This window comes from Pangasianodon hypophthalmus, chromosome 1 (assembly GCF_027358585.1).
Source record: "Pangasianodon hypophthalmus isolate fPanHyp1 chromosome 1, fPanHyp1.pri, whole genome shotgun sequence".
Taxonomy (NCBI): Eukaryota; Metazoa; Chordata; class Actinopteri; order Siluriformes; family Pangasiidae; genus Pangasianodon; species Pangasianodon hypophthalmus.
Genome location: NC_069710.1, coordinates 31,463,286 through 31,480,874, shown reverse-complemented (window position 1 = coordinate 31,480,874; position 17,589 = coordinate 31,463,286). Strand labels below are relative to the sequence as shown.

General features: G+C 39.9%; 1 protein-coding gene across 2 annotated transcripts; it reads left to right on the top strand.

Moving 5' to 3' along the window:
* Window positions 1-361: 361 nt before the first annotated feature.
* Window positions 362-5,066, top strand: xrcc2 (X-ray repair complementing defective repair in Chinese hamster cells 2). Of its 2 annotated transcripts, none has more exons than XM_026944717.3 (3): window positions 362-517; window positions 3,307-3,388; window positions 3,962-5,066. In XM_026944717.3, the coding sequence occupies exons 1-3, from the start codon at window positions 479-481 to the stop codon at window positions 4,726-4,728; spliced, it is 888 nt and encodes a 295-aa protein (XP_026800518.1). In that variant the 5' UTR covers window positions 362-478; the 3' UTR covers window positions 4,729-5,066. The 2 variants fall into 2 exon arrangements, with proteins under 2 accessions (XP_026800518.1, XP_053093835.1); XM_053237860.1 differs by lacking the exon at window positions 362-517 and adding an exon at window positions 524-903.
* The last annotated feature ends 12,523 nt before the right edge of the window (window positions 5,067-17,589 follow it).

The window sequence follows — 17,589 nt, the reverse complement described above, 5'->3', positions numbered from 1 at the left end:
CTCATGTGTTATTGTTCTTTTCATTCAGGCAAACGCAATAGCTACCTTTAATATAAAGGGGTCCTTGTTGTGGAGTTTGACTGAATTTATCAATATTAATTTGTAAATATTGCTAGATAAAATCATTATAAATCTAGTTCGTATTATGTTGGAAATCTTAAATGCTTGATTTATAACAGAAACATGTTTAAATATTGCGCATGCGCGGTATGTTTATTTCGTGCTTTCATACGTCATTATTTTCCGTGTAATTAATTTTTAAAACAGTAAATATTTGTGCATATGAACAGCGACCAGTCGTGATTTTACTTTATGATTTCTATGTGTTTATTTATTTATTTTATTTGAAGTACTTCGTTTTGCTTGTTTTGCTATGTAATATTTACCCGGAAGTAGATTCTCTCCAAACTCCTGCCCCTCCTCCAACCAGGAGTCTGTACTGCGCATGCGCAGAGGCGCCAGACTACAGTGATGAGAGATGACAGGTCGGGTCAGGATGGCTGAAAATGGTGCACAGGTAGAGAGAGAGAGATTTATGATTATATACTTTGATTTTGGAATAAAAAGGCAAGTCTTGATAGGATTTCCATATTTATTAGAAAGTATTCGACCTGCAGAGATAATTGCACGCGTTCAACATGAAATCAAGTCACATGATGTAAAAGTTAGAAGTAAAGCAGAACCAAAATACTCAGTACTATATAATATATCATTTCACTACTATATAAGCTATAAAATATTAGATTTTACACTTTCATTATGTGCTGTGTGTCATTTAGGGTTAATATCCAGTGGTTTACCAGGACAGAGGGTTTATAGACTAATATTCACCATCATTAGTGAGTTAGTTATTAGTAAACACATCTGTAACACATCTGGATGGGAAATTAATCAAGCATAGAGGTGGGTGATATGACCAAAATATCAAAATATCATATCATGAGACTACATTTATCCAAAACATGATATGTATCATGAGATATATATAATAAAATATAATATTGTATATAATTTTTTGTCACTTATGTCCATATATGGCATAAGCTCATCTGCTGAATACTATGTTATAGTAGGTTATGTTTACATTCACAGCAATTTATTATATTGTTACTCTATTGCACTACTGTCATATCTGGTTCAGTTTCTTACTAGAGCTGTGTACTGGTCAGTGCTGCACTGTCTCTTACTGTGCCGATTGTCCTGTTTTAGGAGTTTTGAGTTTTGCACTTTATGTAGTAATGTTTAGTCTCTTGTGGTTCTGTGTTGTTTGATGTAGCACCATAGTCCTGAAGGAACGTTGTTTCATTTCACTGTGTACTGTACTAGGTGTGTATGGTTGAAATGACAATAACGCCACTTGACTTTAAATATATATATTCAAATATATATATATATATATATATATATATATATATATATATATATATATATATACACATACAGTCATGTGAAAAAATTAGGACACCCCATTAAATATTCAGTTCTTTATTAAGAAAGGTCAACTTGTCAATTTCTGATCTTGTTTTAATTTGTACCTGTAGATGAAAGTGATGTAATTGCATGTAAATAACAAAAATCACTTTGTTTTCACTTATTAAACAAAAGAAATCTACAAAAATGAGTATTTTAACTGAGGAAAAAGTTAGGTCACCCTATGCCCTAATAGCTAGTGTTTCCCCCTTTGGCTGAAATAACCTGAATGAGATGTTTCTTGTAGCCATCTACCAGTTTCTGACATCGACTGGAAGAAAGTTTCCCCCACTCCTCAATGCAGAATTCTTTCAGCTGTGTGATGTTTGAGGGATTTCTTGCATGCACAGTCCGTTTCAAATCACCCCACTGGATCTCAATAGGATTTAGGTCTGGGCTTTGACTTGGCCATTCCAGAACTCTCCATTTTTTACTTTTCAGCCAGTTCTTCGTGGATTTACTGGTATGTTTTGAGTCATTGTCATGTTGCGAGGTCCAGTTCCGCTTCAGCTTTAATTTTTTGACAGATGGTCTCACATGTTCCTCAAGCACCTTCTGATACAATGTAGAATTCATAGTGGATTCTGTGATGGTGAGCTGGCCAGGTCCTGCTGCAGCAAAGCATCCCCAAACCATAACACTTCCACCTCCATGTTTCACAGTTTGTATGAGGCTCTTTTGCTGAAATGCTGTATTTGGTTTACGCCAAACATGCCCTCTGTTATGGTGTCCAAATAATTCAGTTTTAGACTCATCTGTCCATAGCACATTATTCCAGAAGTCTTGGCCTTTGTCTATGTGTATCTTTGGCAAACTTCAGTCTTGCCCTCATGTTTTTCTTAGACAGCAAAGGTTTCCTCCTTGCACACCTCCCATGATAATTAAAGTTGTTCAGTCTCTTTCTGATTGCAGATTCATGCACTTTGACATCAGCTGTAGCAAGAGCTTGCTGTAGGTCCCGTGATGATATTTTAGGGTTTTTGGAGACTTCTTTAAGCATGTTGCGATCTGCTCTTGGGGTGAATTTGCATGGGCAGTCTGACCTGGCCATGTGGGCAGTTGTTTTAAATGTTCTCCACTTGTAAATGATTTTCCAGACAGTGGAATTACAAATTCTTTTAAGATCTTTTTATATCTGTTACCAGATAAGCATCAACAATCTTCTTTCTGAAAGCCTCAGAGAGCTCTTTGGATCTCACCATGGTGATACCTCTCACTTCAACAATTAAGAGCAAACTAAACTAAATGTCTGAGGTTTACATAAAGCAAGCCTCCTTCAAAATGCTCTGTAACCATGTTCTAATTATTTGCACCTCATGTGATACACCTGTAGATAGGGGTGTCCTTACTTTTTCCTCACAAGAAATTGGATTTTTTTGAATTACATTTTAGTTTATTTGTTTAGTTATATTACTTGAAATAAAGATCAAATGTCCATATGTTTAACTATGTTAAACAAAAAATACAGGCTTTCATGGGGTGTCCTAATTTTTTCACATGACTGTATATGTAGTACATTAATGAGTTCATTAAATCATTCATTCATTTTCACTAGCTGCTTTATCCTGGTCAGGGTGATGGCGGATCCATATTCATCATATTCGTCACAGGGCACCATGCACACACACACACACACACACACACACACACACACACACACACACTGATACACACTGATACACACGTTCACGCCTAGAGGCAATTTAGCACAGCCGATCCCTCCACTGTCATATTTTTGGGAGATGGGAAGAAACTGGAGAACCTGAAAGTGTGTCGCCCCTGATTAATCTTACTGCTCCTGCAGTTTATTACGCAGACACTTCATGTCTTTCACAGCTCTTAGCCAGGATTGAGGGGAGACGATCACTCAAAGACATCGATCAGCACATTTTTCCTGTAAATGGTGGTCCAGCTCAAGGTAACTGAAATAAAAAATTCCACCTGCTTCACATTACAACATGGAAACTGAAATTCAGCCATCTATCCATCCATCCATCCATTCATCCATCCAACCAACCATAAAACAAACTGAAATGCTTGTCCTTAATTATTTTTTTTACATTACCATCCATCCATCCATCCAAGCAATCCAACCAACCATGCAATGGAAACTGAAACACTTGTCATTAACTCTTTCTTTACATTACCAGCCATCCATCCAGCTATCTGTCCATCCAGCCAGCCAGCCATATAGTAGAAACTGAAATGCTTTTCATTACCTTTTTTTATGTTGTCATCTATCCAACCATCCATTTTTTATTATTATCCATCCCTTTGTCCAAACAATTCATCCATCCAATCATACAATAGAAACTGAAACGCCTGTCATAACCTATTTTTTACATTTCCATCCATCCAACCAACCAATCATCCATCCACACTTGTCACAGAGATTTTTTTTTACATTACCATCCATCCATCCATTTTTCCGACTGAAACTGAAGGACTTGTCATTAACGTATTTTTAAGTTTTTTTGTTTTTCACCTCCAGGTGATGTCATCGAGTTTCACGGAGTAGAAGGGAGTGGTAAGACTGAGATGTTGTACCACATCCTGAGCCGCTGCATCCTCCCCACATGCAGCGGAGGCCTGGAGGTGGAGGTCGTCTTCATAGACACAGACTACCACTTCGACATGCTGCGTTTGGTGAGCATCCTGGAGAACCGTCTGACCTCGTCAGCACCAGAGAGCGAGATGGAGGAGGTGGTCCGTTCCAGCCTGCGTCGCCTCTCCGTGCTCCACTGCTCCAGCTCCATCCAGCTCCTCCTCACGCTACACTATCTGGAGGGAATTCTGTGCAGCCGGCCCGCCCTCTGCCTGCTCGTCATAGACAGCATCTCCGCCTTCTATTGGATAGACCGCGCCAACGGGGGTGACAGCTTGGCTCGGCAGGAAGCCAACCTGAGGAAGTGCACCGAGATCCTGGACAGGCTCAGGAGAGACTACGGGGTTGTCGTTGTTGCCACCACTCATGCGGTTATGAGGAATTATTCATCTAGCTCAACAGCGTCTGGATCATCAGAGCCAAGCGGATCCACTCCTTCATGGAAATGCAGCTCGGACTTCGACAAGCAGTATCTTTGCCGAGCGTGGCAGAAGATACTCACACACAGACTTCTGTTCTCAAAAAGTGACCAGAGTAGTGTATCTGAGGACCACAAACAGCTTTTCTCAGTGGCATGTAACACTGTAAGGACTAAAGGTGTTCATCGGTGTGTGTTTTATGTCACAGAAGCAGGCGTTCGGTTTAGTGAGTGAGCAGAACAACACACATCTGTGCACATCTGTGATTAAATTCTTCGAATCGGATGTTTCAGGGCACAAAATAACAGGAAGTGGTCAGGGTCTACAGTTTTGGGTTTTTCTGCTGTCTGATCTCTGAAAGAAGTAAACATTTATAACATGGAAAACAAGATAATCAGCAGGCTAAGGTTTATAAGTAGTAGCGATGCTTTACCGATCAGAGGACTCAACTCGTCTCATCAGACATTTTTTATTTTCCTATATTAAATGTATTAACTATTGATTTTCTTGTCTTTTTTCTTAAAAGTTATTTTGCTGACAACACTGGATTTTAATAAAGAAACTGGAAATAAGATTTTTTTTTTATGTGTTTATGTGTTTACTTTACATATTGGGTTGTAAACATTTGTGTTTATAGAGCTTTCATGGGTGTGAAGTGCCACTGGGTCAAATCTGTGCATCTGTTTCGATATAAACAGCGCAGCTGCACCAGGCCAAGAGTTGGAACGATGTCTTGCCTCAATCTGCTTTCATTACTAGTGCGTGTTTATTTTGGAAAGTTATTAAATGAGGTTGTTCTGGTACCCTGCTGTTCTCGCTGTCCTCCCCATGTTACACTGTGACTAATGCTGCATTCATCTTAACTCGGAAGTTGAAAGTCTGAACCTGGAATTACGGCATTTTTGAGCTCGGCATGTTCGACTTACAAATTGGGAAAAAACATGGACGCCTCCATGAAAGTATGTTAGCAATAGCCAGCTAACATTAGTGATCAGGTGTTTACTTTCTCAAAACAGTGAACCGTATAGCGAGTGTTATAGCTTTAACCAAATAACGTGTGTATATTGATTGGTAAATAGTACTATAATGCCATTTAAAGTAGTGAAGTGACATTTACTTGACATCATGTCTTACACTGAACTCAGAGTTAAAGAGATCTTCCTAGGTTGAGGGGCGTTTTCTTTGTTTTTTCCTACTCAGAGATCAGAGACGACAAGTTAGTCGAATGCAACATCAATCCATGTAAAGAAGGTGTGTCCTTTGTGCCTTTCTATTTATATGCAGTTTTCTCAGCTAACATTTTGCTTGTTTCACTGCAACACAAATTGCGACTATTATTCTGCTTAACGACAGTTAAAGGTTAGAGTTGTACCACTGTCATACTGCTTTCATTAGTGTTTTTTTCAGAAAGCAGACTTTTTAGGGGTGAATTTTTTCAAACATTGCTATAGAACCTATATAACCAATGAATGTTCAGTTTCATAATTTACATACTCATAAACTAATGCATTTTAGTTTAATCGTAGCAAAATTGTTGCAAAAAGCACTTATTTTTTAAGCACAAACAGCAATAGGCCTGTATAGGGCATGCAAAGTTTTAGTTAGTCAACATCAACAATCCCCCAAAATTTCAGCATAGCCTGATAAAAGAGTTTAAAATTACAGCTATAGTGGCTTCTGTCACATTTGCATTGATCTAAAAATGATAAGTACTTCTTAGACAGCGTAATATCGATATACACAAAATGATGAGGTTCTTTAATAACCTATCATTTTCTGCAAGCACATTTTCAGAACCAAGCCACTCAGCAGGTATGAAAAAGGTAGTCTCTCAATATTTGAGTTTTTTTTTTTTTTTTTTGCTGTAGCTAAAAAAAATAACTTTGATGTTGTGGTTTGGTGTGTAAATCTTTATTTCAGCACTCACTTGAGAACATCAGCTTTTATGTTAAGGACTGCATGACTTCATTTCTACTAGTCAGCCATAATCTTCCCCCCCCCAAAAAAAAGTAGTTGACTAGTCATCTTTTCCACAGTTAAATCAAAAACTGATTCAGGGTGTTGCTATTTTTATGCTGTTTTATTAGTGCAGTTAAATCCTCATAAACAACAGTGAAGAATGTGTCAAACCGCACTTCAAGTAACAGCCATGTAAACAGGCTATTTTCTTTCTAATTTAAATTTTCATCTTCAATGCTTTATGAAAATAATTATATCAGTTCAAGAAATAGCTTTTAGGTGCAGATCTGAGTGAGTAGAGAGGTTTGGTAAACTGGTTTATTTTCACAATGTCTGTTTCTCGTGCTTCCTCACCTGGAACTTTCTGCTCTTGTGGCCCATTTCCTAGATGGATTCTGTAGATTTGTATCTAAGAGCTGCTGCTTCAATCATAAATACTGTTCTGTGCTCATCCCAGGACTTTTATTCACTATCTGTTTATACAGAACATCCTGGAAACACACTCGGTAATGTTTGTCTTTACTCTTCTACACCTGTATACTATAATGATTTATAATCCCATTATCCAGTGTCACCTAGAAGAGGATGGGTTCCCTTGGTTCCTCTCAAGGTTTCTTCCTCATGTCCTCTCACAGAGTTTTATCTCAACACCGTCACCACTCCCATTGTTCATTATAGATCTAAATCTACATCCAGACTTCTGTAAAGCTGCTTTGTGACAATATCTATTGTTAAAAGCTCTTTACAAATGAAATTGAATAGAATTGCCAAGCCAGAAGATCCTGCAGTGCAGAAATATTGCAGTACCTCACCATATCATCAGGGTAATCTTTGGGCAGGAAGGTTCTGTGAAATTCTGGGTACCATGATACAGTAAGTCAGGAGTACTGGCTTTCTTAACAAACAAAACCAAAGCTATATCACTGTTTTGCACATCACAGTGCAGGAAAGTGTTGACGCAGCAGGTAACGTTGCCAGTTAACAGCTCCAGGGTCCCCAGTTCGCTCCTGAGCTCGGGTTACTCTCTGTGTAGAGTTCTGCATGTTCACCTCTTGTCCCTTTGTGTTTCTTCTGGGTTCTCAGGTTTCTCGCACATCCCAAATAACCCAACACAAAATATTCAAACCTCTTACAAATGTTTTAAAGACATTTTACAAAAGGTATTCTGTAAGCATGTAAGTTTCGTTCCCTTAAAACAATTCTTAAGCGCCTGCTACCCTAATGCCTAAAAAGCTTTCATGAAGCAAAAGCAGAAGCATGGTTGTAAGCTCATGCTTTTTAATTAAAAATCCAAACCAGCAGGCAAAAAGAGGAAGAACAGAGAGGCATAGACAGCAAAACCAGGAGGAAGGCAGGGATCAATCAGTTATATATCCAGAACAATGCAGGGCAATCAAAGGACAGAAACAAAAGGCAAACCAGTAACAGCAAACAGAAAAACAAAGCTCAGAAATGCACACTGGAAAGTTTAGCAGTTACTGAACTGGTAAAATACACTGAACAAATTAGACTGAACAAATAAAGGGCGCAGTTAGTAATCAGGTGAGTAGGAGCCACATAATGTCTGGACTTGGGGCTCCTGGATCAGTGGTGGATTTGGATGTGAATGTAGCCCACTCTCCTCACCCAGACAAGGACCAGGCTGATCTGGGTGAAGGTGGTGGGAATTGTAAATGAGTTTGCCTGTACCCAGCTACTCTCTTCTCAGCTGTACCCTTTGCAGTCAACTAGATATTGTAGACGGATCCTCCATAATCATCAGTCCAATAAGGATGAGGCCTTTGTTGTTGATGGAGGGGCCGGTTGGGGAGTAGTGGTTCTGCCAAGGGTCCAACAACCACTGGTCTGAGTAGAGAAACATGGAAAGAGGGTGAGACCTTTTTCTGACTGGTCAGCTGTAAACAGTAAGCCACTGGGTTGGTTCTTGATTTATATACTTTTAAAAGCCTGGTGGCATCTGCAAGCTTGGTGTTAGTTCATGCGGGCTCTCCCCATAGTCATTCAACCTTGAGGAAACACTCATCCACTGCCTGAGCCTCTGTCTAGGTTGGACTTCTGGTTGGTGCTCTCCGCCTGTCCATTCTAATGAGGACTCTGACAGATTCTGATGAGTAAGACAATCAGTCGACTATTTTCGTGATAATGTTGAGTGGATGGTCGAAGGGCAACTACAAAGGGCCTACCTGTCTTGTCAAGGAAAAAGTCTCTTCACTGCTTGGACGTATTCAGGGTTGGAGTGGTCAGTCAGACCTATCCAGCCAGTGTTTCAACTCCTCTAGTGCCAGCGTAATGGCTAGCAGCTCTTAACTAATCACATCATAGTTTTGAAGTGAAAAGAACATTACTGAGCGATTTTGCGCGAACTGTTTCCCAGTACCGTTTAAAGGGTTGCATTCGCACCGACAGTGGGCACTAGGAAGTGACGTAAGCCGGTCGACAGCAACGTCATTTGTGCGCAGCGTTCAACAACGGAACCCAAGAAGAACAACGGAATCAACCGGAGGATGGAGGACGCTGTGATCGGAGCTGTGTTTGTGTTGTGTCTCGTGTCCATCTATACTTGCGAAATAAGTCGACACTACAGTATGTTTACACGGCGTTTTAAATCATGGCGGGTGAGGGCGTTTTCGTACGTGTTTGGCCAATCAACGTCTACTTACATCACGGATAGTACCAGTTGTACTGGTTAGACCCTGCTCCGGAGTAGGAGCTAATTTGGTTCTCGAAAAAGGCAGTCCGGTACTAAAATCTCACCCAGTTCCGGAGGTTCCACAATTAGTTCAGGTACTATGAAAAGGTTCCCGCGGTTCAAAAGTCATCTCACCTTTCTCTTATTCCCACATATTGCTCTTATTCCTACATCTGGGGCATCTACCGCCACCATGAAGGGCAATTTAGAATCAGGATGTTTTAGCACAGAGGCTGAGATGTACCTTTTTTAGGTCCCTGAAGGCTTGGGTTGCTGCAGAATTCCACCTGAGCTATTTTTCTTCCTTTCAGCAGGGTGATTAGAGGAGCTGAACTTTTGAACAAGCATGTGATAGAAGTTGGCAAACCCAAGGAATCACTGGAGTTCCTTGATGGTCCGAGGCTTGGGCCATTTGACTACTGCTTTTCCATTTTGATAACAATTTGTCCAGTATGTCACATAACCCCTCATTGATGAATGCCTAGAAGACAGAGGAGGGATTTATCAATCTATATGGCATGATGAGGTTTTCATAGTGCCCGTAGTAGTGGAAAAGACTGTTTTCCACTAATCACACTCTCAAATGCCAATTAGGTTGCATGCTCTTCAGAGGCATAATGTGTTTAAGAAACAGGAGTTTCTTGTTCTTTAACAGATGAAACTGTTCTTTAACAGATGGTTATCTTATTTAGACCCCTACAATCTACTAAGTGCACTTCTCAAGACTGTGGTTAACCTCTTCACAGTAGCCAAAGAGCCTCAGTATTCTTCTTCATTTCTCCTCAGAGGTCAGCTGGGACGTAGCCAACTACAGGGGTCTTCGTCCAAATCATGGCTTGCAGGAAGACCTTTGGGGCCTTGTTTCCGCTTGATTTACAAGTTTATTAGAGCATACAAAGTTAAACTAGCAATATTCCAAACAAGTTTGCGCTGTACCTCTTCCTTAAGTGGGTTCATTCCAACCACTAGAGGTGGCAATGTTACAGAAGCACAGACTATATTCAGTGTACACGAAGGAACCTAAGTCTCATAAGTCACATAAGTCTGTCCCCACATGCTCAGATTAGTATGATTTAAAGAGTGTCAGAAAATGTTCATATGTTGCAGATGAGGGGAGGAGGCAGCACTGGTAGTGGATGAAGGCTGGATCTCAACATTGGGCAAATGGTGAGTTATAGTGTTTGAGAATGTCTTCCATTGTGGAGTCCAAATGTCCATATTTATGATGATCGACTTGCCCTGGTTAGCCACAACCTCAGACAGTTTAATTTAATTTCTGCATTCCAAGTCTGGTGAGGTTATTACATCCAAGTCAGTAGTGAAATTTTCTGTCATGAAGTGGAATCAGTTGGATGTAAGATTTTATTAAAAATCTAAATCGACAGGCAAAATTCGCAACCAGGAAGCAGGCAGATATCCATCAATCAGATACCCTGAACAATGCAGGGCAATCAAATTTGTACACAAAGGACAGAAGCAAAAGTGAAATTGGTAATAGCAAATGATTAACAATGTTTAGAATGTAAACAGTGGGAAAATGGCAAAACCTCACAAAGATTGACGGTGAGTGAACTGGTCAAATACACTGAACAAATGAAACTAAACAGGTAACAGGATAGCTGCAGTTAGTAATCATTTGAGTGGGAGTGATATAATGTCCAGACTAGTGTTGGCTTCTGAATTAGTGATGGATTCGGATATAACAAAAGAATGTAATAATGTCAAAATGTTACAACCATAAATGAAAGCTGAATTCTCTACTTGTATCTCTTGTTTATCTTCAAGCAATTCAACTTCAATTCAATAACACAGCTAAATTGTTTGATTTCCCCTCCTATATGTGTACACAGGGATAATGTATGCTGACAGTGTGGGTCCCCTACTTTAAACCCAGGTAACTCTAGTTAAAGTGGTATTATGTGCTAGACATAGTGCCACTTTTATGACTGATATAGAGATAGGGTTGGCAGCCCATGGACTGGATCCATGTTTTCTTAACCCACAGCTCCATCTCATCCTCAAACACATTTTAAGAGTTGGCTTAAAATTATGTAGAATGAAAAAATGTAAAACATTGAATATGGTCTTGCCATCAAGACCTAGTGAAATGTGTATCTACTACACATAGAGTAAGTGAGACTTGAAAGTTTTTTCAGCCTATCCTTCTGCAGAAACTCTTAAAGTCCCCTACATTACATTCACTACTACATTAGAAGGATTCTCTATCAGTGAGGGTGTAGAACCCACTTAGAAAGCAAAGAACCACTTTTTTCTAAGAGTGCACTAACCGAGCCTCATGAAGCTACATTGAGGTCACCACTAGCTTCCCTGCCATAAATTTTCTCTGCCAACATTTTCTCATAGCCTCCACATTCCATGATCTTCACTTTACCAGATGAGCGCTTGCACAGCAATTCATTTTGGCCATAGGGGAAATATGGTATGTCTTGGTGTTCAGCCAAGGCACCACCTTACTCCAGGACCAGAGCAGAGCCCCTTCTACTGTAGAGGTATTCCCACCCGTGGTGTCCGCTTACAGATAACACAGCAAAGTAGCTTGGCAATGACACCTGACACTTTTCTCATAACTCCATTAGGTTGCCCCTTCATGGACTGTATATGTACTTCAGTGAACCTCAGGGCTATGTCACTGGGAGCTTAATGCCCTTGGTGAACATATCTGAGGTGAGAGGTCAGACAAATGACACCATGAGAGACGCCTGGACTGACCTTCTCAGCCTGTTGCCACTGTGACCCCCAGCAGGAAAAGGGTACGAAAAATTTAGCTTGATTGGCTGAGCTATGGCAAAACCGTAGGTCATGATAATGATTTTCATGGCACTCCCAATGACTGTTAACTGTGCCAGCCCTGATGAGGGCTGGCGTTCTCTCCAAGTTAGTTTATTAAATACAATTTATAAACACAAGCAGGATCAGAAAGTGGATGTTCAGTTTATTCATCAGGTGTATGCAGGATGCATTGAGCTCACTTCCAGTAAACTGCTCACATGTCTGTCTTGATGACTGCCTCATACTACATGTTCCCACACACTGAGCTGAGCCAAAGTAAACACAATGGCCCTTATTCATTAAAGTTACATAGAAACTAGTGCAAATTTGAGTGCCCAGACTGGCATAAGAATTAATCTGTGTCTGATTCATGAAACTGTCATATGGTGATTTGAGCACAAATAAGGATTCAGCTTCAGCTGCATGGAAGCATGCTCCTACCCACTACTGCTTGATTTCCATGTCAACTGTATGCAGCATGCCCCAATTTGTTCCTTAAAACATTTCATTTACATTAAACATGCCATAGTTTAAAAGGAAGGCTGTTGCAGTGGGGGTGTGGTCAAGCTCCTGCTTTGAATGTGAGTAGAGTTTGCAGAGAACTGGCGGGTAATGAATAAGTGGAAACACCTTCTGTGGTTACACCTTCTGTGGTTAAGCAGGATGAGTATTTACAGTCTGTTTATGTTGCAGTGAGCAAAACTACAACAGCAGAAATGTTGTGTGTGCCTATAGTTTTGGTTTTTTTTTTAAAACATAATTTAGTTTACTAAACAAAGTGCTGAACAGCGCTCCAGTAAAAATTATTGATAAGAAAGACTATATCGTCATCTCCGAAACCTGCCTCCCATGACCTCATTCCCCATGCTCCCTATACCAGGGTTCTACAAAAACATTCAGCAAACTCCAGTTTCCAACATCAGAGGAAAGAAAGCTTTGCGTCTGACATTGCTGAACATAAAGATGTTCTTACATCCTAAGAAGTGGCATAATAGCTGAGCACAAAATTTAAATAAAAAAAATGATGGAAAGATGGTCTAATAGGTGTGTCTTTTGCAATCCTTTGCTTTTACTGAAATGAATCATGTAAATATACAGTACATAGACAATTATGGGATTGTGCTCTGTTTTTTTTGTAATATGGTGCCCTGCAACAAACTAGCGTCCCATCCAGATGTATTCCCACCTCGCCCCCTGTGTCCCCGAGGCTACGGATCTGTATCGTGTGAGGAGAGACAGGATGCAAGTGGGTATAATAATCAGCATGGTGTTTATTAAGAGCAGTCTGGTAATTGTAGTAAGCAGTACAGGTGAAAGTGAAAACACAGTGAAAACACATAATTCATATCCAAACACAAGAAAACAGGCGAGGGTTGAAAACAGGAAATAATACTAGAACAAAGAGAAAACACAGGAATGAAGAAATGTGTCTACAAACTTAAAGACATGAAGCACAAAATGTCTTTGCCATGAAATACAGACATAGGAGGGTATAAATAAATAAAGGTAAACAAAATAATTAAAGATGAACTGAAAAAAGGTGAGGACAATCAGAGATAAGAGCAAAATCAAAACAAAACCCAAATGACATTAATAAGAAAAGCATGAACTGTGGAAGCACAGCTGTTCACTCTGGGAGCTGCGACACGCACCGAGAGCTGCGGTGCATGCTGACGGGGATCCGGGACAGGATCCCTGACTGGGATAAAGCATTTACTAAAGATGAATTAATTTTGAAATCAGAAAACTGAATGGTTTTCCAGGCTCACCATCAGGTACTTATATGAACTAGTATATATCTATGCTTTTCATTCATTTTAGAAAAATCAGACAGGTCATAAGTAACTGAAATCATATTTAATTAAAGTATTATTTATTAATTTAGAAGAGTCAAGTTTCCATTTACACACACTCCTATCAGACCTCATAAAAATGAGCCATAGACGACACTAACACTAAGGAACAAGAAAATTGTAAGAAAATTGTATTTGCATTGGTTAATTGAATGATCTGATTTGATCACACACAACTTTGATGAATAAGAGCCATTGCGTCTTCTAGACCATTTGTCCAGATCGTGGTTGACCCTAAATCAGAAGAAGCCCTCTTTCAGATCATTCAATCTCAAGATTCATCTTTCATAACAGTATCACTGTAGTTCACACAAGGCATCCTCATCCTCAGCTTCCTATGTCACATCAAGCTTGATGACTGCTTGACTATCCTCACTGCCTGCAGCTTTAGTGGCTTTCTGTGTTTTCTGTACAGCCTGTATATGGGAATTATGAACCACAGATGCACCATGATGAGCATCAGGTGGCTGGTGACAGAGATGAGATTTTCTATTTGCCAGTGCATCCTTGGATTTGATGCCTTCACATAGCGAATTTCTTTGTGATCGATGCCCTCCTGCTGGCATCAGTATGGTGTCAGTGGAAAGCAGTCCAACATTGTGGTTTTTTTTCTCCCTTATATACCATCTGCTGAGGCATGCTCACTTTGCATCCCTGTTAGCTGCTCATCTATAGTTGTTAGGGCTATGTACCCTCGTTCTGGAGGAGCGATGGTTGTGTCTGAAAGTAATCCAGATAATAATTTCCCCACTCCACTAGGCCTGTGTGCATTATACCTTCTTCAAATTTCTTTATCCTGAAAAGTAAACATGGTTTTCAGCCATGTCCTGCTGATGGTTCCATGGTTGAAGAGTTTGCCACAGCACCTTCCACTCAGGAAGGATCTTATGTCCCAGCTCAGAGGCTAAATGTAGTGTCCACATCCAGATCACTTTCACATAAGATTGGTCACAGGTGAGGGACTGTGAACCTACAGTGGGGGAGATCATTCAACCCAGCAATACTGCTGAAGTATGCCTGTGACTGGAGAATGTTTCCTGGGTAGTGTGAGCAATAATCTGTGCGATACTGTGCTATGTTCAGTTCCCATGGGACTTTGGTTCCCTCAGGACCTGTTACATTCAAGCGGTTATCCATCCATGCTTAAAGTTTGTGTGGCTACCATTTCCGATTCTTAAGCCGGCTTTACGTGATATGCTTTTCTGCATGATTTTGCTGCTGCTACAGATGAAAATCACACTATGTAAAAGAATTCTTGATGCGTGAGTTGAGAACAGCGGTCTTAGAGCGCATAATGTGACGTGCCCACCAGCGGCCGATTTAGTGCCATTGCGACCAAAGACAGTCCATGACAAACTTCTGTCAGTGTCAGAAGTTTTTCTATTAAAATCTCAGAGAATGACTGCTGCTACGGCACTCACCGAAATGCCACCAACAGGAGGACGGCAGGAGATGATGCAAAACTAATGGGACAGCTACCAATACGGTAGTGGCGATCGTGAAACGTAAATGAAACATGACAATGGATAGAAACCCAGAAAATTCTTATTACCTTAAGCTACCTTTGAAGAATGTTTGTGCTTCTAAGAGAATGTTTTCTGCATGAGCTGATTTCTGGATCACACTGATTGATGAGCAGAACATAGTCATTTTCTTTAATCACAGGTCTATCATTAGATCTTCATTTTATATTCTGACATGAAGAACACACTCATACAGTGTGTCAAATAATAATCTTAAAAGAACGCTTTAGAAGTGTATGTGTGGGATGTTCCAGTGGTTGCTTAATAGCACCTCCACCTTATGTGCTCTCACTGCAAATAACTGATTTGTCCATAGGCACTGGGGTCCTCATGGTTCCAATATTGATCTGTGGCGCAATATTACATTTCTGTTTAAGGTACAGTGGATTGATTAGTGTGTTGGATTGACTTCCTTCGCTGATTACTGAAGGCACATCAATCTCTATTATGCCCAGTCCAGGCCTCGAGTCATAATGTGAACTTGACTGCTGACGTGTATCAAAGAGACCAGCTGTGCATATTTGTCAAAAATGATTCATCTTTCAAAACTTCATGTGAGTCCCTTCATTGTGACACTCGTATCCATCATCCACTGTTCAACATTTCCGGTGGTCTGTAGGAATAAAACAAGATTCCACAGCATTTGGCAGACATCCTTATCCAGAGCAATTAACATTTATGTCATTTTGTTTTACTAGTCAGCTGAGGGTCTTGCTCAAGTAGCAGCAGGAGCTTGGCAGTGCTGGGAGTTGAACTCACAACCTTCTGATCAGAAAGCCAATGGCTTAACCACTGCCCTACATGCAGTCTCTGAATGTGACTGGCATGATGGATTCAGAAAGGACAAAAAAGCCAAGTGATACAATGGTAATACTCACCCCACTTCACCAGTTCAATTCAATTTTATATGTGTAGCTCTTTTAACAATGGACATTGTCATAAAGCAGCTTTACAGAAATATATAAATACCAGATATAAATTTTAAATTTATCCCTAATGAGCAAGCCAGAGGCGAAGGTGGTGAGTAAAAACTCCCTGAGATGACTTGAGGAAGAAACCTTGAGAGGAACCAGGCTCAAAAGGGAACCCATCCTCATCTGGGTGACACCAGATAGTGCGGTTATAAATCATTCCCTTCTATAGTCTATACTATATAAAAGTACAATTGTGTAACCAATTGATCCAGTCCAAACTGTATGTGTAAATTATATTATAAATGTATGTGTGGTTCTATGAATTTTTGATGACCATCAGATAGATACTTGCGTGTCACTTAAGCCCAGTTTGGACTGGATTAGGTTTACATGGTGAGGGGGAGTGATTATTACCATTGTATCGCTTGGCATTTTTGTCCTGCCTGAATCCCTCATTTTCACAGACTGCATGTTCCTGTGTCTGGAGCGACTTCTATATAAATAACCCCAGGTAATATAGAGTATATCCTGTCCAGTGTGACATGTTGGTATAGATTCAGTTATATCCTGTATAAAAAGAAGTTTTGTTCTTTTTTCTTCAGTATAAAGAGACTCCAGGAAGTTCTTGCTCTTTTCTAATTTGTCCAAATTTAAAATACACAACAATAGAATGTGGACGGAGTTTAAAAAGATGTATCAGATCTTTCCAAGGGTTTCACTTCAGGGGGATTCAGGCCAGTTATTCAGTTCTCGCTTGTTCATGTGACCTACTAATGATCAAGCACAACTTGTGTGGCCACGTCCCCCACAGCAAGCACTTATAATAAGGTCAAAACAGTTTGTATTAATATGACTTGCATGTAGTATACATAGACCAGGCATAAAGACATCACTCATCCTGTGCAATTCATTTATAATTGCCATGGACGTCCTCCAGCAACATTACATAACAGACACATATAATAAAAAATGATTCCCTCCCAATAGTACATTAGATTCATTAGCTCCTGTATACTCTTTTCTATCTGTCCATTTCTTCACCTGTTTGTGCCTACAATTCAACGCCTCTTGTTGTTTACCTGTTGGTTATATTTTTCCCATTTATTCTCCTGTTTTGCCCTTTTACTTACATGCTATTGATTTATATGAACACTTTCTGACCCTTTTTTTTTTACTTAATTTACGATTACTCTCTTGCTTGCCATTTTGGACTGTTTATGCTTGTTCCAATAAACTCCTTTTTATTGAGCTTTAACCTGCAGTCATCTCTTCTTGATCTCCAGATCTGATCTAAAAAAAAGAAAAGGCAGTGTGACATCTGGCAGTTAAAACAGAAATGTCAAGAAGATTAGACAAAGATTGGCCAA